The 19836-nt window shown below is 49.4% G+C and overlaps 1 protein-coding gene across 5 annotated transcripts in view; it reads right to left on the bottom strand.

Moving 5' to 3' along the window:
* Nucleotides 1-19836, bottom strand: part of KATNIP (katanin interacting protein) — a 239203-nt gene that overhangs the window by 87091 nt on the left and 132276 nt on the right. For all 5 annotated transcript variants that reach the window (XM_024985088.2, XM_059881579.1, XM_059881580.1 and 2 more), the window contains 5 exons: nt 15462-15634; nt 14440-14499; nt 12877-12983; nt 10798-10900; nt 5289-5504 (listed from right to left, as the gene is read on the bottom strand). In XM_024985088.2, coding sequence (XP_024840856.1) covers nt 5289-5504; nt 10798-10900; nt 12877-12983; nt 14440-14499; nt 15462-15634 — 659 coding nt within the window. The remainder of the gene's footprint in view (nt 1-5288; nt 5505-10797; nt 10901-12876; nt 12984-14439; nt 14500-15461; nt 15635-19836) is intronic.

The raw sequence follows: 19836 nt of genomic DNA, 5'->3' as shown, positions 1-19836 counted from the left end.
AAATATGGTTTATTTCTTTGTTTCCAGCCTTTTCTAGCTTAACTTTCTTGAGTAGAATCTCCAGAACAGTGTTGAATAGGAGGAGTGAAAGTAGGCATCCTTGACCCATTTCTGACCTTAGGGGTAAACTTTTAGTCTTTCACCACTCAGTATGATGTTAGCCATGGATTTTCACAGATACCCTTTATCAGATTGAGGATCTTTCCTTCTGTTCTTGGTTTGTTGATGTTTTTTATCATTAAAGAATGTTGAATTTTATCAAATGCCTCTTCTGTGTCTATTAAGACGCCATGTGATTATTTCCCCCTTTATTGTGTTAACATGTCATATTCAATCGGCTGATTTTCGTTTGTTGAAAGCTTTGCATTCTTGGAATGAATTCCACTAGGTCTTGATACATAAATCTTTTTATACACTACTAGATTTGATTTGCTAATGTTTTATTAAGGATTTACATCTATATTCATAAGGGCCAAGATAGGTCTGTAGTTTTCTTCTGATGGCTTTGTCTGGTTCTGGCTTCAGGGTAATCGTAGCCTTGGAAAATGAGTTTTTCCTCTTTTAGGACAGTGTCTGAAGGACTGGTGTTAATTCTTTAAATATTTGGTAAGATTCACCCGTGAAGCCATCTGGTCCTGGGCTTTTCTTCTTTCTTTTTTTATTGATTACTAATTCAGTCTCTTTTCTTGCTATAGGTCTAATCAGATTTTTTCTTCCTTCTTGAGTCAGTTTTGGTAATTCATGTCTTTCTAGGAATCTGTCCATTTCATCTGGGATATCTAACTTGTTGGCATAAAATTGTTCATAATACTCCCGTAATAAAAGGGAATAAAAAATTCCCTTCTATTTCTGTAAGTTTGGTAGTAACGGCCCCCTTTTCATTTCTGATTTTGGTAGTTTGAATATTTTCCCCCTTTCTTCACTCAATCGAGGTTTACTCATTTTATTGATTCTTTCAAATAAAACATCTTTTGGCTTTGTCATTCTCTTTTCTGCACCTTTTTTTTTTTTATGATTTTCTGTGAGACTATAATTATTTTTTTACAAAAAACTTCAAAAATGTATTGCTTTATGTGCTGGAAATATAGTGTGAATAGGACAGACAAGAACTTACAGGTTGATGAGAGGAGTCAGATCAGAAACAAGCAAACAGGATCACTTTTTAGAGCTAGAACTGCTCTGAAGAAAATGAGAAAGGCTGATGTGATCGAGACTGCGGTGGAGAGGGAACAGAACTCCTCCAGTTTGTAGGGTCAGGGAAGGTCTTACTGAGAAAGTGATAGCTGGGCTGATATCTGAGTAAGGAGAAAGGAAGGAGCCATGTGAACATCTGAAGGAGGCATGCTCTCGGCAGAGGAGGCAGCAAGGGGCCAAACACAGAGGTGAGAACGAGCTTGGCAGATCAGAGGAGCAGAAGGGAACCCTGTGGCTTCTGGAGCCTGGTGGGTGCAGCAGGCAGAGAGGAGCTGGAGGCGTGTTTACAGACAGCCTCCCAGATCCCAGGGAGGCATCCCATTTCTCCCAGAAAGTCACGGCAGAGGTTTAATCAGGGGAGGTGACATTTGTAAAAGCTCCCTTTGGGTACAGGGTGGAAAGTGGAGTGGATGGAGCAAGAATGGAAGAAAGGAATGAGAGAGGCGGCCGTTTAATGTTCCTGTGAGAGGGACTTGGGAGGAACCAATGGAAATGGAGAGAAGGGGCCAAATCCAGGCTCCGAGTTGGAGGAGGAATCAATAGGACAGGTTGATGTGCTTGAAGGGGAGGGGGGCGTGGGGCAATCAAAGAAGTGGTGAGCTTGGCAGCTGAGCAGAAGAGAATGCCATTTTCTAAGCAAAAGACTGCTGGAGAAGGAAGAGATGTGGCCCTTGGGCAGGGGAATTGAAACTTAGGTTTTAGATCTCTGAGGTCCGAGACATGGAGTGGAAACTGACATTCGAGTCAGGAACTCAGAGAAGCAGACAGGGCTGGGTGTATACATTTGGAGTCATCTTGAAGCCGTGAGCCTGGGGGGAGGCCGATGAGAGAGACGGGGCAGGCAGGGCAGGGAGGAGGGTTTGCACCAAACATGGGGCACTCACACCCCCCACGTGTCCCCCAATCACATCCACTGAAGTAACTTCTCTTTCAAACCCAGACTCTGCTGTACCATCTGTTCAGCTTCCAGCTGAGCCCAGCCACTCCACAGCAGTGTGGCCTGGGGGAGTCACTAGTCTTCCTGGAGACTTGATTTTCCCATTTACCAAATGGGGAGAGCCATCCCAAAGTGAAATTCAGCAAGGGATGTCCGAGGCCCAGTGAAACGTGATGGCTCTGAGAGGTGGTGTGCTCTGGTGGCCCTGGACCTGACACACAGGATGACTATCAGAGAGACCTCAGACCAGAATGGCAGGAGGAATGCAGCCCACCCACAGCTGGGCCTGGAGATTCAGCAGCTTAAGGTGAGATAACTGTCTCATGTCCCAGCCTCAAGGCCCAAAACTAAACAGAAAACAAAAAACCCCACCAAAACCCTGGGCTAAAGTCCTCACTGCTATGACAAGGCAAAGCTCGTCAGCCTCTGCTAAGCAGAGGAAAGGGGAGAGTAATCATCAGAATTGGTCCCCATCAAATCCAATGATGCTTTTTATCGCCCCTGGTGTGCTCTGTTCTGTACAGCAGACTTCCAAAACGCCACTCGCAGCCTTGTGCACAAGGGGGACCGGAGAGGTTTGGCGAGGGCCAGTCCAAGCCCCAGCGGCACATGCGGGAGTCCACAGACTTGAAGCAGGAAGAGCAGGGAATGCAAGGCCAGAGCATCCAAGTGGTCGTGGCCCACGGGGGGCCTGTTTCCTTCAAGGTCACATAGCTGATCTTTAAGAGGGCTCAGACCACTCTGTCCAGCCCTGTGGACAGGCGGTGTTTCTTGGCTATCTCACATCTACACTGCCTTTCTTTCAATAACAGCCATGAATTTCTTCAGGGAGGATTCCCTCCCTGCCCCACTGGGGCATCTTAGTGGAACTGGCACCAAGGTGCCTGGGCCTCCTAGTCAGGTTGGTCCATCAGCCTTCCTCTCCTGGGACTGGATAACCCCAGCAGAAAGACAAAATAACAAACCATTTAAGCAACCAATCAACCAACAAACAGGGCAGCCTCCCACCAAAAAAATGACCAAACTTCCGGTGTTTAGGTATCCCTGGATGTTACCCAGAATCCCCAAGTTTCCCACGGGGCCTGTCCGATTCTGGCCTGAGTCTCAGTGAATATGCCAGCTATGCAAAAGGCTTGCAACACATTTTCTTTCCAAAAATTTGCTAAAGCGAGCCAGACTCAGGGTCTTTTGCTGGCAAAATAAGAATCACATAGATTATCCAGGTCTCCTACTCCCATTCTACAGGAGGAGGGAAAAAGCTGACTCTCAGAGAAGGAAGGTAAGATGCCCAAGGCCACAGAGTCAAGACCAGAACCTGGATATCTAGAACTGGGGATTTCAAAGCCCTCCTTTCTGGCTTCTTTTTCTTTAAATGGGAATAATATTTGCTTCACAGAGGTGGCATTAGCGGTAAAGAACTCGCCTGCCAATGCAGGAGACAAAAGAGACATGGGTTTGATCCCTGGGTTGGGAAAATCCCCTGGAGGAAGGCATGGCAACCCACTCCAGTATTCTTGCCTGGAGAACCCCATGGACAGAGGAGCCTGGCAGGTTACAGTCCATGGCATTGCAAAGAGTCAGACACAAGTGAAGCGACTTAGCACTCACTGTATTACTACTACTACGACTGGTAACAATGAAAACAGCAACAGCTGGTGTTTCAGAGCTCTTTCGGAGGCATGGTGCCAAGTTCTTTATATTTACATTGATCCTTACAATTGTGTCAAGGTAAGTGCCACTATGATCCCCGTTTCACAGATGAGAAAACCAAGTAGATGTTAGGTAAGTTACTGGTGGTCATGAAGCGGTACGTGATTAAGCTTGGAGCCAGGCCTTTCTGCTTCTCGGGTCTGTGCACTGTTATGTTTAAATAAGATTATACATACGACATACTTAGCACTGTGCCTGGCATAAGGCAAGAACTACAACTGTGACAACCGTTTTCATTTTCAATTCTTTTTAAAAAATTAATAATTTCGACTTCCCTGGTGGTGCAGTGGATAAGAATTTGCCTGCTGATGCAGTGGACAGGGGTTTGATTCCCAGTCTGGGAAGATCCCACATCCCACAGGGCTAAGTAACCCCACGCACCACAACTACTGAGCCCGCGCTCTGGAGCCCGGGCGCCGCAACTGCTGAAGCCCAAGTGCCTAGAGCCTGCACTCTGCAACAAGGGAAGCCACCGCAGTGAGAAGTCCGTGCCCCGCAACGAAATGTAGCCTCACTGGCCACAACTAGAGAAAGCCTGAGCACGGCAATGAAGACTTGGCACAGCCAAAAATAAATAAATACATAAAATGTTTGAAAAAAACTAATAATTTGTTCTTTGGAATAGAAAATATATGTACAGGGCAGGAAATTAAAAAGGTACAAAAAAGCATCCCAGAGAAGGCCTTCCTATCGCCCCGTCCCTTGTTCGGCCCATTCCATGACCCACAGGCAACCTCTGGTCCTGTGTCCCAGGCCCCTCCCAGAGGTCAAGGTGATGGACACTGAAGCCCACAGCACAGTACAGACGTCGGTGCTGGGCAGTCTGTCTCAGCTTAGCTCAGTCTCCTGTGTCCAGCTTACAAGTGGCAGGAAGAGAAAGTGCCAGAGCTTTTCTTTAACTTTTAGATATTTGAAAGGAAGCAATGTTCCGTGTTTTCTAGGTGTGTTCTGTGTCCCAGGAAGCAGGGCCCGGAGGGGGAACATGGACCCTGGGCCAGGCTGCAGGGTTTGCCCCTCCCGCACCTTCCAGCTCTGTGACCTTGACCAAGTCAATGCCCTTGTCCAAGTCTTAGTTTTTTCGTCTACAAAACTAGGACCTCAATGACACTCCCCTTCCCCAGGTCCCGTGTTTGGTGGTGATGACTGTGGTAAACCGCAAAGGTAGATAAAACGGGGTGAATTGGCTCCTCTTTGTCCCCCAAACCCCCAAAGAAACCCCCATTGAGCGGGGATCTGGAAAAGCGCTCAGGGAGTGGGGGGTACCATTTGGAGGCTCTGCCTGTACCTTGTTCCCAGGCTCCTCCCCACTCTGCCCAAATGAATGGCTGAGACAATCACAACATCCTTCCCCTCCCCACACCCACACCCTCACCGTGGACTTATCCTGGACAGAAAAAAATGCGTTAAAGCACGAGGCCAAGGCTCACTCAGGACCGCCTCCACTTACAGCTAAGTTCCTGCTGACCAAGTGGCCCAGGTCCCCCGGCATGTCTGTGTTCCGGATATCCACGTCATGGGGCGACACGTAGAGCTTTGTGTTGTTCAGGTCGAAGAACTCAACTTCCGTGAGGCCCACCCACGACGTGTTGCCCCAGTTGGACAGGATTTCCATGGTCACGTAGATGGCATCTTTGATCTCTTCCGCTTTCGGTCCCGATTTGTCCTTAACAAGAAGAACGTAATGCCAGTGGATGAAAACAGGACAGGAGGAATCCAGCTCGACCGTGAAGTGACAAGGTATTTAGGCTCTCGGTGCCTTGGTTTCCCCATCTGTACCACGAGGATAAGAGCAGCACCCATTACAGATGGTTACCATGGAGATTTAATGAGTTCATATTTGTAAGGCATTTAAAACATAGTTACTGTGGGGATTCCCTGGCGGTCCGGTGGTTAGGACTCTCTTCTTTCCCTGCTGGGGCGCAGGTTCCATCCCTGGTCAAGGAACTAAGATTCCCGCAAGCCACTCAGTGCGGCCAAAAAAAAAAAGTTATCAGTGAACCCTGGCACTTAGTATTTTCTGTAAGAGTCCACAAATAACAAAAAATGTTTAAAGGGATGTCTCTCATGGTCCAGCAGTTAAGAATCCACCTGCCAGTGAAGGGCACACGGGTTTGATCACTGGTCTAGGAGGATCCCACATTCAGAGCAACTAAACCTGTGAGCCCCAACTACTGAGCCAGTGCTCTGCAACGAGAAAAATCACCACACACAGCAACTGGAGGGTAGCCCCCACTCACCGCAATTAGAGAAAGCCCGGGAGCAGCGAGGAAGACTCAGCGCAGCCAAAAATAAATAAGCAATAATAAAATAAAATTTTAAAATGTTTAAAGGCATCAGATTCTTCCTGAATATGCACTTTTCTCACCCATGACCAAGGGTTCAGGTCCTGTAGGCACATCACAACTTCTGCTGAATTGGGCAGATACCTGGCCTGGAGAATTTCATGGACTGTATAGTCCATGGGGTTGAAAAGAGTTGGACACCACTGAGCGACTTTCACTTCAGTAGGGACTAAACTGTGTCACCTCCACCCCGCCCCCCCACACTGAGAATTCAGATACTGAAGCCCAAACCCTAATTGGTCAGAAGGGGATAGGGCCTAGAAAGAGGTAATTAAGACACAATAAGGCTGTTAGGGTGGGCCTAACCCACTCTGACTGATGTCCTTCCAAGAAGGGGACATTCGGACACCAAGAGAGACACCAGGGATGGGCAGGCACGGAGAAAAGGCCATGTGGGGACACAATGAGAAGGTGGCCATGTGCAAGCCAAGGACGGGCCTCAGAAGAAAGCCTGCCTGCCAACACCTTGTTCCTGGATTGGTGAGAAAAGCAGTCTCCGTTGTTTAAGCCCCCAGACTATGGCACGTGGTTGTGGCAGCCTGGCAGTCAGCCTATGTAATACAGTAGATCAGGGGTCCCCGACTTCCGGGGCGAGGACCAGTGCCACCTGTCAGATCAGCAGCAGCATGATAGATTAGGGGGAAAAACGCACACAATAACTGTAATATGCTTGAATCATCCCGAAACCATCCCCTCACCCCCGGTCCGTGGAAAAACTATCTTTCACGAAATCGATCCCTGGTGCCAAAAGGGCCGGGGACCACTGCAGTAGATAACACAGGACGCTGGACAGGTCAGTTGACATCCCTCTGCCTGGATGGGGGCCAGGAGATGACACCATCAATCTGACAATCCTATCCTGGAGATTAATCAGGATACACGCGTGGCTCAGTGGGTAAAGAAACAGCCTGCAACGCAGCAGACCCAGGAGATTCGGGTTCAGTCCCTGGGTTGGGAAGATCCCCTGGAGGAGGGCATGGCAACCCACTCCAGTATTCTTGCCTGAAAAATCCCAAGGACAGAGGAGCCTGGCAGGCTACAGTCCAAAGAGTCGCAAAGAGTCGGACACGACTGAGTGACTAAGCATGTGTGAATGCCCCGAGAAGGCCGGGTCAGCAGTCCCGACCTGTGTGCCCTCTGTAAGTGGCCATTTCTGCCCATGTCTCTCTTCCACTGATTTTAATGCCCACCTCCTTCTCGGGCAGGCTGTCTGGTCTGGGAGGGCGTGAACACCATCAATCAATGGCCATGCCGCGGAACGGCTTCCTGAGGCCCCTTGTCGCCCCGACCGCAGGGCTGGTCGCCATGGATCAGCCGCTCAGAAAATGGTGCCTTCCCCACATGCACATGCCCTCTCTTAATTAGCACTGTAATCTGCGACGGTCCTGTGAGCAGGAAGCTGAGCAAATGAACAGCAACTGTTCCCTACTTATTTTTTTTAATTAATAGCCAGCGAGACGTGCTAGCGCTCTCAGCGTGCGTTTGGATGAGCCTTGATTGCCAGGCGATGGGCCGGGGATGCGGAGGGAGGGAGGTCAGCTCCCCACTCCCGGAGGGAATGTAGGGCCTGTTTTTATTAGCAGACCCCACGGCTTCCTCCTTCTCTGCCACGGGCCCATGTGGAGCCAGGGCCAAGCCCTCTGTTGCCTTGGGCCTGAGTCCCAGGCTGGCAGGAAGGTGATAAAATTCCACTGGCCCGGCTCAAGGTGTGAGGTTCGGGAGGTTAATCAACTATGCTTGGGAGGCGCATCCGCTGCCAGGTAAGCCCCGTGGGAGGCGTGAAGAAGTGGCGCTGGTCACCTCGGCTGTGGGCCGTCACGGGGAGGCCAGATGGGAGGCGAGCTGCCCCCAGGAGGGGCTGCTGGATCTCACGCCCCGTGCAATCTAAAAGTGTGAATGCCCTCAGCAGCGTTTCTAAATGAAGAAGCTGAAGGGTCTGTTAACTAAGGAAGTGTCCCAAGTTGTCGGTGCTGCAACCTAATGGTGAGTCCTGCTCGATTTAGGAGGGAGGGGTGTGAGGCAAACACTGGCTGGGAAGCTTCTGGACCCTGGTATCACTGCCCCTCTTTCACCAAGACCACCTGCTTTTCTTTTGTCAAAGTTGCCCCTTCTCTTTTCTGAGCCGTGAGATAACAAGGAGAAAGATGCTTTCCTACCCCGAGGAGGAGCTGAACTGGTCCAGTCGATCAGGGTGTCCTGATGCCTGGGCCACCTGGAGGGAGGGGGTCAGTGATGGGCATGTGACCTAGTCTCAGATCTGTGTGTGGAGAAACCGCTCAGTTCTCCTGACTGTGGGGTCTCAGGGTATAAGGGGGAGAAGTGGGAATCACTGTTGAGAGATCATAGGGAGGGAGCAGAGCTGGGACTGGGCACGGAGGTGGGGATGGGGCTCAGAGATTCAGCTGACATGGTGCAGACACTGTGTAAGCTTCTGGATCAAGCCCTTCCTGAGCCCGACTATGACATTCACTACAAAGAAATCTCTCATTTTTCTTCTCTTTGTTGTGTAAGTCAGTTTGCCCTGGGTTTCTTGTCTCCTATAATATAAGGAGACTTGATCCACCCAGGTTCTTTTTTTTTTAATTAATTAATTTTTGGTTGTCCTAGGTCTTCGATGCTGTGTGCAGGCTTTCTCTAGTTGCAATGAGCAGGAGCTACTCTTTATTGCATTGCACAGGCTTCTCACTGAGGTGACTTCTTTTATTTGGGAGTGCAGGCTTTGGGCACGAGGGTTTCAGTAGTTGCAGCACTCGGATTCAGTAGTTGTGGCTCTCAGGCTCTAAACCACTGGCTTGATATTTTCGGCACTTGGGCTTTGCTGCTCCTCAGCATGCAGAATCTTCCCTGACTGGGGATCGAACCCATGTCCCCTGCCTTGGCAGGTGGATTCTTATCCAATGTATCACCAGGGAAGTCCCATCTAGGTTCTTTTTAATGTGACTGAGGTTTCACCACACTTAGGATCTTTATAGCTAAGAAAGCAACTACATCATACAGGGAGAATGCTGCTGCTGCTGCTGCTAAGTCGCTTCAGTCGTGTCCGACTCTGTGCGACCCCATAGACGGCAGCCAGGCTCCGCCGTCCCTGGGATTCTCCAGGCAAGAACACTGGAGTGGGTTGCCATTTCCTTCTCCAATGCATGAAAGTGGAAAGTGAAAGTGAAGTCGCTCAGTTGTGTCCGACTCCTTCGCGACCCCATGGACTGCAGCCCACCAGGCTCCTCCGTCCATGGGATTTTCCAGGCAAGAGTACGGGAGTGGGCTGCCACTAGCTTTGCTTTCTGTAGATTTTTCTAGAAGGCATATTTCCTGGTTCCCCCTTGCCTTGGTGCCAGGCACCAAGCCACTTGCCCTCAGAGACCTTTCCTGTTGCAGCCATACAGTGGCCCCTCGGGCTGTGGATTATTTACCCAAGTGGACAGCCATCCACTCCCAGGACCAGACAGCTTAAGAGGCTTGTCTAGGGTCACACGACCTCTAAATGATGGTAAAGACTCCAAGCCAGAACTCCAGTCTAGGTTGCAGCAGGGCTCCTTCTGATGTCATATGAGCTTTACGTGTGCCTTTGGGAGGACTTCCTGTTAAGTCTCCATCGGCCAATCACAAGGTGAGTGACTGCTGTACCAAACAGTTATAAGAAAGGCTTGGGTATAGCAAGTGGGGAGAGGATGTGTTGGACACAAACCATTTGACCAAAAAGAGAAAAGCATCACCTGTTATTCCTCCATCCTAATGCTCTCTTGCCCTTTCATTCTTCATGTCTCAGCTCCATCGAACCACTCGGCCAGCCATATCTTTGCCCACTTGCTATAATAATATTGGATTCCGTGACTCAATAATATTGGACTTCATGAAGATGAGCATTACCTTTTGCAGTTAATTTTATGTTCCTTAACATTTTCTATCTGCATAACCTCCATAATGAAATGTCCATTCTTTTACATAACTGCATGGTGCCCATATATCATACTTTTCTGATTAACTGTATTATTGTGAGACATATATGTTATTTCTGTGTTTTTTTTCCCTCTCACTTCCACCTACTTTCAATACTTTTCGAAGAGACATTTTTGTGCCTATATATTTATTAATTTCTATTGAGTGGTTTCTTTAGGATAAAGAAGTAGGCTTGTCAGGCTGGAAGACGTAAATATTTCTAGGGCTTTGCCTAAGTCTGTCCTTTCTGCTTTTCAAAAGCTTTCCACCCTTATTTCTGTTGCTCCCAGCAGAGTAAGATGGTCAGTTTTACTGTAACCTTGCCAGTGCTAGAGGTGATCATCAAAAATGATTTAACTCAGATATCAATGGAAGGTTAAGGTTGCCCTAATTTTTATTTCTTGATTATCAGTGATGTTGGATATTTTTCTATTAGACAGGCTGCTTATATTTCCTCCTGGGTGGACAGACTTCTGTCCACTGAAACTCTGTGCTTCATTACATGGATGTCTGAGTGCTGGGGAGGGGGGATGGAGACCTGGGCAGAAAGATGCAAGTTTACCGCTGTCAGAGCAGTTCCCACAGGATAGAAACGACCGTCCTGAGGGGCCCTTCTTCCCTCAGCCTGCAGGCAAGATGAGAATGCCCTGGGAAAGCCTCGCAAGTCAAGGTTCTCACCTCTGGGTCCAGCACTTGCTCCTCCGTGGGTGAAACAACCCAGCCGAGACGGGCGGAGTCACTTTCAATGGCCTGGAGGACTTTCAGAAGCTTCTGCTGTTGTCTGAAATGTGATTTTTGTTTTAGCAAACAAGTAGTAATAAATGATAACACAATAGACAGCATTCCCATTAAGGGTACCATGCTTACTCTTCCATTTCAGAGAGAAGTAACAATTTGAGAAGAAAATACTCACACCCAGCAGAGAGATCAAAGGCACACATGGGCTGCCTTTCTCCCTTTATAAATAACTGTACAATTAGCCCCAAAAGAAGGGCCAAGCAAGAGAAACTGCCTGGGGCCAGAGCCAGCTGATCTCCTCAAGAAAACTTGTAACCTGTACAAGTCTAGATGGGGAGATGTCCCTGGTCATCCAGTGGTTAAGCATCCACGTTCCAATACGGGGGACTCGGGTTCGATCCCTGATCAGGAAACTAAGATCCCACTAAGATGCCCTTAGCAGGGCAACGAAGCCCATGTTCCAGAACTAGAGGAACACTGTGTGCCACAATGAAGACGCAGTACGGCCCCAAGAGTCTAGAGCAGGGTCCACACAGTACAGCCTGCGGATCGAACGCAGCCCACAGCCCGCTTCTATGTGGCCTGAAAGCTAAGAATGGTTTTATGGTGTTAAACGGAAAACAAAACAAAAAGTGGAAAGCCTAAAGGATTTGTTATCTGGCCCTTTACTGAAAGGGGCTTCCCTGGTAGCTCAGATGGTAAAGAACCTGCCTGCAATGCAGGAGATCTGGGTGCAAGTCCTGGGTCGGGAAGATCCCCTGGAGAAGGGAATGGCTACCCACTGCAGTATTCTTGTCTGGAGAATTCCATGGACAGAGGAGCCTGATGGGCTACAGCCCATGGGGTCACCAAGAGTCGGACACGACTGAGCAACTCTTTCATGACCTCTTGTCTAAGCAACTTCGGTTCCCTTAGCCCAATCTGCCCTCCTCTCCTTTACTGAAAAAGTTTGCCAATTCCTGACCTGCTCAGCACCTCTAGTTTCTGAGGACACAGCATTTCAAACCCAGAAGAGGGTCGTCTGCAAACACACCCCACTTGTGCTGTTTAAGGCTGAGAATCCCCAAGACCCTGAAGCACAAAGGATCTTGAGGACAAAGAAAGAAGCACTTGTAAATAAAACTGTATCTGATGTGATACATCCTCATGGCTCAGCCCTTTCGCTCCTGGAGGAAACTTCAAGTTCTGATTTATGGTCACAGGGGTTCACAGCGTGGTTTCCGATCTGGGGTCTGCAGACTCCTGGAGGAATGGCTAGTGGTGCCTTTAGCCTATTCAGAATTTTTCTAGAAATTATCAAAGGCAAACTGCCTCTGGGTGGACATAGATCTGGAGAGTATGAAGCTTGGCCAGGAAACTCCTCCTTCATGCAAAGAAAAAGCCCCCATCTTTCAGGGCTGATGCAGCCCCAGGCCAGAGCCTCAGCTTAGCGACCACCACGCAGGCTGGACTCCAGCTGCTCTCGCCCCTCAGCACTGCACAGCCTAGCATGCGCCCACTCTCCACGGCAGCCTGCGGAGTGCGGCGGGGTACGAGTGCATTCTTGAACCTACTGGCTCCGGCTGGTGCATCTTTCTGAAGATCGATGTGGCCCGAAGACTAGAGGAAAGCCTTTATTTTGATAATAAAATCTGACAGTGCCGATCACTGAAGCTACGTGTGAAGGGACTAGAAAGCAGAGTTTGAACGAACTCTGAATAGAGAAAAGAAGGTTCAAAGGGCACTGCTTTGGGTCACTGCCTGCCGTGTGGGCTGCTTCCCTGGAAAGCTCGGAGAAGATTGAAGTTTTACACTGGCTGAACCAAACCCAAAAAGCCAAGAGACGGGTCTGAAAGCAATCAAGTCAATTTCATGCTTCTGGGCTGAAGGGAGGGGGAGGGGGGATACAGTCTAAGCAACCAGCTTTAAATGGTCTGGAATCATATAGGAAATGCAAAGAAAAACCTCAGTTAATAAGATTCTCATGGCTGCATGACTATGGGCTGCTTGTTTTCGTTCTGAAGCCGCTTAGATAAGTACCTGCTCCCCAAAAGGCCAATTCTGTTGATGGCTTCACTGACGGCTCTGGCTCCCCCTGCTGCCCTGGCTGGCTCCTGCGTGCTGGTCACTGTGGTGATGGGAGGCAGCTGAGGAAGGATGCAAAAGCTCATGAGACAGATGTCTGAGGCGACCCTCCTGGCCCAAGCCACAGCAGAGCCATGGTCAAAAGGACACGCTCCACAGATCATCAGCCCCGTTGTGGGCAACTAGGAGCTGGAATGAGGATAACAGCAGCTGCCCGGGGCTGATTAGATTTCTAGAAAACCCTCACACGATTTTCGGCAAAAGACGGGGTCTCCGTTTCTTATGATCTGGGAAGTCCCAGGGAATGATCAGCTTCAATGAGCTATTGAAAAATTTCTCTCTCATCAAAACCTTTGCCCACCTCCAGTGAACCTCTGTGCTGTTTGCCACAAAGTAATGGGACTCTGTGGAGAATTCCAGTAACATTAGACCCTTTGATTTTCAATCCTCCAAGCCTTTTCCCTTCTTTTTCATTTATCATCTGAACTAAAAATGTGCTTTGGTCTCTATCTGCAAGTAATTGTAGTCATTGGAAGCTCTGTGAATCAGGGGTCAGGTCATCCAGAAATCCTGGACCACAGGGTAGGCAGTGTGGCAAACCTGTCAGAAATATTGACTGGCAACAGTTTCAGAGGACCAGGAAATAATAGAAAAAGCAGGAGGGTTGCAAAAAGAAAACCATAGTGTTGCTCTGGGGTGCTGCCCTGCCTAGCACTCTATTTCATGAGCTCTCTCTCCAGTTCCCCACTGCCCACCCCCTACTTCCCCTGCCCTCTTCTCCTCCAGGAGTTCCTCCCCTCCCGGATTGGGCTAGGCTCATTCCCACTTCAAAGCTCTCCCCCGTTCCTTCCACAGGGAATGCTGTTCTCTTGCTGGCTGACTCCTTCTTAATAGACAGGGCTCAGCCTAGACCGGATGCCTTCCAAGGGGCCTCCTCAGACCACCCCGTGGGAGGCAGCCACCATCCCACAGTCTCCCACCCTCACCTTTAGCACTGTTTATTGTCATCTCTCTCTGAAGTCACCGGGTTATGGATGGCTTAATTGCAACGTTGGCTGCAAGCTCCCTGAGGCCAGGGGCTAATCTGGTCTGTCTCGGCCACCTCTGTATTCTGAGGACGTGGAGTAGCCTTGGGCACACTAGCAAAGACATTCCCAGCTGTTTTATTAACTCAAATCCATCTTTCCTGGGGCCACCTTTGCTAAAATTGGCCTAATCCAACTAGGCAGATATATATTTATCTGGGATACTAAGATCTGTTTTTGTATTATCTTGTGAAAAAAATAGAAACCTAACAAGGGACTGGGAGTCAGCAGGCCTGGGTGAGTTCTGGCTTCCGCTCATACTCATGGGCAAAGCGCTCCAGCCCGGGCCTCCCGAGCTGGGAGATGGGCAGAATGCCGGCATGCTCAGGAAGCATAGTGAGGGCCCGCTGGGACTGTGGCAGGGAGGCCCTCTCGAGACTGTCGGGTGCTGTTGGGCACGGCGCTCTGTTGTTCCTCTCAGGACTTCACTGACCTCAGGGGCCTCCTCCTTGAGCAGACTGGTCCAGGACTTTGCTCGTGGTCCCTCTGTGTCCTGGAATGATGGAATCACATGATCTGAGGTCAGAATAAAGCCATCCACTGCACCCCCTTCACCGACAGAGACAAAGACCGTCTTCTGGATCACAGACGCGAATGTCGGGGGCATAGGGCTGAGCCAAGAAAACAGGCAACAGATGATGCTTGATGATCGCCCCAAAGAGTAGCCTGAGACAGGGCCTGGGGAGCAACTGGTGGTGTGGATGGGGCTCTAGGCTTGTAGGCACTCAGATCTCAGCCACTGCCATAGACAGACATGCCCCGAGAAAGCCCCTCTGATTCCTGGGTGCCATCAGCCATATCTAGAAAACAGGGTCATGAAACCAGTCCTGCCTGTCTCAGGACTACTGTGAGCATCAAGCGGAGCAAGTTAAGGCAAAGGGTTTCAACAGGTGAGTCAGGGAACACGCTTCTGAGAAAGGATGTGGACACCGAAGCCCCCCAGTCCACCCCATCACCCATCTTTCTGTTTGCTGCTCAAATGCCAAGGCTGTGGGCGCCAACTTAAACTCCTGTAGGGCCAGGGGTGGGGGAGCTTCCCAAGTAGGTGAAGCAGGCCAGGGGTGGGGCTTTAGGGAGTGGTGAGGACTGCTGAGGCCGGAAGGGCTCATGCTCTGGGAAAGGGGGTCTTTCCAGAGCAGCCAGAGGTGGCTGTTGTCTCCATTCTTGCTCTAATGTACCAGTCTACAACCCTGGTTTAAGGTGTTCAGGGTTTGCAGGGAAATCAGCAAGGACTGGAGGCACTTAGGACCAAAAGATGGAAAGGAGGCGGAGGAAATGGGGACTTGGATGGGTCAGCGAGAATCAGGCAGTGGACAGGCTGATTGGTGTGAGGTCAGGGGCGCCCCCACAGCTCTCTCTCCTAACCACGTGCTCTTGGCAAGCACGGCTCAGACACCGCCTGGTCCCCGAGTAGCCCGAGTCCTGCTCCATGCTTTCCCGCTGCAGGGAACGCACCTGCGGTGGGCTGGTGGGGGGCTCAGACTTTCTGCTGAGGATCGCCCTCTGCAGGGCCTCGTTCTCCACCTGGATGGCTCTCAGCACAGCCGAGGCATCTTCCTCTCGGTCCTCATCCTCGCGCACTGGTTTCCGGGTTGCGGATAGGGGTCTCTCTCGGCGGCTCCCGGGTCCTGGGGGCGGAAAGCAGGGGGTTCTGCTTTAGACTGCATTCTGGGAGGGTTGCTCCAAATCGATTAGACTCAAACTGAGGAACATTCTATAAAACAACTGGCCTGTACTCTCCAAAAATGTAAAGGTCAAGAAAGACAAAGATAAACTGGAGAGATGCTCCGGATGAAAGGGGCTGGGGCAGAAACGGCAGCTGAATGCAGTAGCGATCCTGGGGGTGGATCCTGGGTGGGCAGACATAGCACTAAAGAACATAATTGTAGCAAGTGGAGAAATCCGAGTAGAGGCTGTGGCTTGGATAACAGTATTGTATTAATGCTAGATATCCTGAATGTCACATGTAAGTACACTGTAGCAATGGAAGATGAATGCCCCTATCCTTAGGAGATACATACTGCAGTGTTCAGGGTAAAGGGGAATGCTGTCTACAATTTAATCTCAAATGAGAGAGCAAATATAAAGCAACCGCAGCAAAATGTTAGCAAGTGGTGAACCTGGGGGGATGGGGGTGTTGGTTGTACTGTCCTTGCAGTTTGCCTTTACATCCAAAATCGAAATAAAAAGTTAAAAAATTAGACGTCTAGCAAAGTGCCTATAAAGAATGATCCCTAATATTGTGGAGAAGAACGGGTGGTTCGGAATCATTGTGCTTTAGTTTATTTTGTTTTTGTGTGAGTAACAAGATTTACAAAGAAATTACTCTTCAGTTGAAGAAAAAAAGTATTGCAAAACTGAAGTTGATGGTAGAAGTTCTAATGAGTGAACAGTGACTTTATAAAGTGATATGCAAAAAGTACCCAACAAGACTGGTTGAAAAAAAAATACATCATGTTATGTTCTGTTGTTCTTGTTTAGTCACTAAGTTGTGTCTGACTCTTTTGCGACTCCATGGACTACAGCCTTCCAGGCTCCTTCTGTCCGTGGGATTTCCCAGGCAAGAACACTGGAGTGGGTTACCACTTCCTCCTCAAGGGGGTCTTCCTGACCCAGGGATCAAACCCAAGTCTCCTGCCAAGTGGGTTCTTTACCACTGAGCCACCAGGGAAGCCCCAGCACGTAGGTACTATCCCTGGGTGATTTGTTCACCCAGTGGAATACTATGCAGCTGTAAAAAACAAAAGGCATTCTAAAATATCTACAGATAAACATGACGACTTGAATTTGCTTCATAATCAGGTGGGGAATGGGTGGGGTCACAGGTGAAATTGGCCATCAACTGACTATTGCCTAGGTTAGGCAATGAACATGGGGGGTGTCTTATGATAACATCTCAATTACTCATATTTGGATTCTGTTTGGTTTTTTTTTTTAATCTCTATTTAAAAACAGAACTGCTCAAAATGTTGCCATTGGGATGTTTAAAGAGGCTTTAACCTACTGAATTTCATCCTCTAGGCAAATATATATTGAGTGCCACTCTGCCAGGCTCTGTTGTTAGTACTGGGGACAGCGGTGACCAGACAGACCAAGAGTCTCACCTTTGTGGAGGGAGGCAATAGCTGGAGAAACAATAAATAGTCTAGGGTGTTCCATGCCAGGAGATGATAGGGAAAAACAATAAAAACAGAGCAGGGCAACAGAGATGGAAAGTACAGGATGGCAAGATGGGCCTCGCTGAGCACTGGGGAACTGTGGTCCACACACCAGTGCGAAGGGAGAGATCTGAGAAGGGGTGGGGAGGACAGGTCACACAGGGCCTTGGAAGACACTGTAAGGTCATAACTCTGAGAGAACTGAGGAGTCAAAGGCTCTAGAGCAGGGGACCTGATCTGACTTAGGTGCTGAATGGAGACCAGAATGAAGGGAGATGAAGGGGAAAGCAGAGGGGCCAGGCTCCTGCAGCTGTGCAGGGGAGGGGCGACACAGAGTGTGGTCAGTTTCTGCGTGTATGTTACAGATGGAGCCAACAGGATTTCCGGCCAGAGTAGATGTGGTGGGTACAGAAAGAGAGGAGACAAGGATGACTCCAAGACTTTGGTCTGAGGAAGTGGATGATGGGGTTGCTCTTGGTTGAGCTGGGGAGGGCTGTGGGAGGAGCAGGTTTGGAAGAGAAGAGCAAGGGCAGCTTGGAACCGAGAGATGTGATTGGCATCAGGGTGGAGCTGTCCAGTTGGCCTGCACACACATGAGTGTGAAGTTTGGGAGGGTGGTCTGGGCTGGAGACATGAATTCAACATCGGCAACTGGATGGCACCACTTAACAATAGTCTCCTGACCTCCCTGGTGGCCTCGTGGTTAAGATTCCACCTGCCAATGCAGGGAACGTTCAACCCCTGATCTGGGAAGATCCCACACACCGGAGTAACTAAGCCTGTGCACCACAACTACTGAGCCTGCGTGCCTAAAGCCCATGCTCTGCAACAGGAGAAGCCACCGCAATGAGGGAAGCCTGTGCACGGCAATGAAGCGTAACCCCTGCTTCCCGAGACTCATGGGCAGAAACGAAGACTCAGTACAGGCAAAACAACAACAAAAAAATCCACAGAAAAACAAACAATAGTATCAAGGATTGACATTAACGTTGGTTTATAACCAAATAACTGGGAATTAACATGTATGAATCCTCTGGGGTTTTGTTGTTGTTCGGTCACTAAGTCTTGTCCAACTCTTTGCGACCCCATGAACTGCAGCACACCAGGCTTCCCAGTCCTTCAACATCTCTCAGAGTTTGCTCAAACTCAGGTGCATTGAGTCAGTGATGCCATTCAACCATCTCATCCTCTGTCATCCCCTTCTCCTCCTGCCTTCAATCTTCCCCAGCATCAGAGCCTTTTCCAATGAGTTGGCCCTTTGCATCAGGTGGCCAAAGTACTGGAGCTTCACCTTCAGCATCAGTCCTTCTCATGAATATTCAGGGTTGATTTCCTTTAGGATTGACTGCTTTGATCTCCTTGCTGTCGAAGGGACTCTCAAGAGTCTTCTCCAGCACCACAGTTCAAAAGCATCAATTCTTTGGTGCTCAGTCTTCTTGATGGTCCAACTCTCACATCAGTACATGACTACTGGAAAAACCATACTTTGACTATATGGACTATATACATATATCTGGCCTGGTGCAAAGACTTGTTAAAAAACCAGCAGCCTTCAATCCCCATGACCTCAGTAAACAGGCGCCCATGGTTATCAAAGATTCAGCTGGAGCCCTTTACCCTCCTGCTATGTTCTGTTGTATTTTGCATCTAAATGAGAGTTCAAGTAGCAACATCAAGAATGGCTTTGGCTGGAGAGGGAAGGACACACACAGCAGCTCTACTGGGGTGGCTTCCAGGACAGCCAGACACTGGGCTGACGGAAAAGGTGCGGCACGTGCGTGCTCGTCCAGTCACGCCTGACTCTTTTGTGACCCCATGGACTATAACCCGCCAGGCTCCTCTGTCCATGGGATTCTCCAGGCAAGAATACTGGAGTGGGTTGCCATTGGGCTGATGGAAAACCTAAGCTAAAAGGAAGGGACACCAATTTCTACCAGGCATCCAGTAGAGGGGTTTTCAAGGTGAATGTCTGGGGACTAAGTAATTACTTATTAATTACTGAGTAATTGAGACTGAATTTGGGGGGTGGGGAAGAAGGAGAGAGTGGGGGAGATGGGGAGGAACAGCTGAGCCACCGCCAAGCTCCAGCCAACACCTACCAGATAGATAGTGCTGTGCTTCTAGTGTTGCCAACTTTTTTTCCCAAAGAAAAGCTAGAATATGAAATGAAAAGCTAGAATATGAAATGACAGAGGATGAGTTGGTTGGATGGCATCACCGACTCGATGGACATGAGTTTGAGCAAGTTCCGGGAGTTAGTGATGGACAGGGAAGCCTGGCATGCTGCAGTCCATGGGGTCGCAAAGAGTCAGACACGACTGAACAACTGAACTGAACCCTAAATTGTATTTGTTCATAAAGTACTCCAGTTTTTAGGAAACATGAAAGCCAACAGAACTCAAGGGCTGGTCTGATACAGGTCATGGCAAGTCCAAGCTACTCCCCCAGGCAAGTCAAGGGCACCCAAAGGAACCTTTATGGGCCTTTGGGTGGCAGGCTGGCCTGGGTGATAGCGGTGGTGGGTCATTCTGACTCTGATGTTTGCCGTGGCTCAAGTGCTGCTCCTGGGGACAGATGGTAAGCACTGCCGGCAACGTGACCTGGGGATTCCGGTCTCCCTGGTCAAGGCTGCTTTAACTGTTTTCCTTTCTTATCAGCTACTCGGCCTGCTC

Source organism: Bos taurus, chromosome 25, assembly GCF_002263795.3.
Source record: "Bos taurus isolate L1 Dominette 01449 registration number 42190680 breed Hereford chromosome 25, ARS-UCD2.0, whole genome shotgun sequence".
In the NCBI taxonomy this organism is placed as follows: Eukaryota; Metazoa; Chordata; class Mammalia; order Artiodactyla; family Bovidae; genus Bos; species Bos taurus.
The sequence above is the reverse complement of the archived record's forward strand: the minus strand, read 5'-3'. Positions and strand labels throughout refer to the sequence as shown.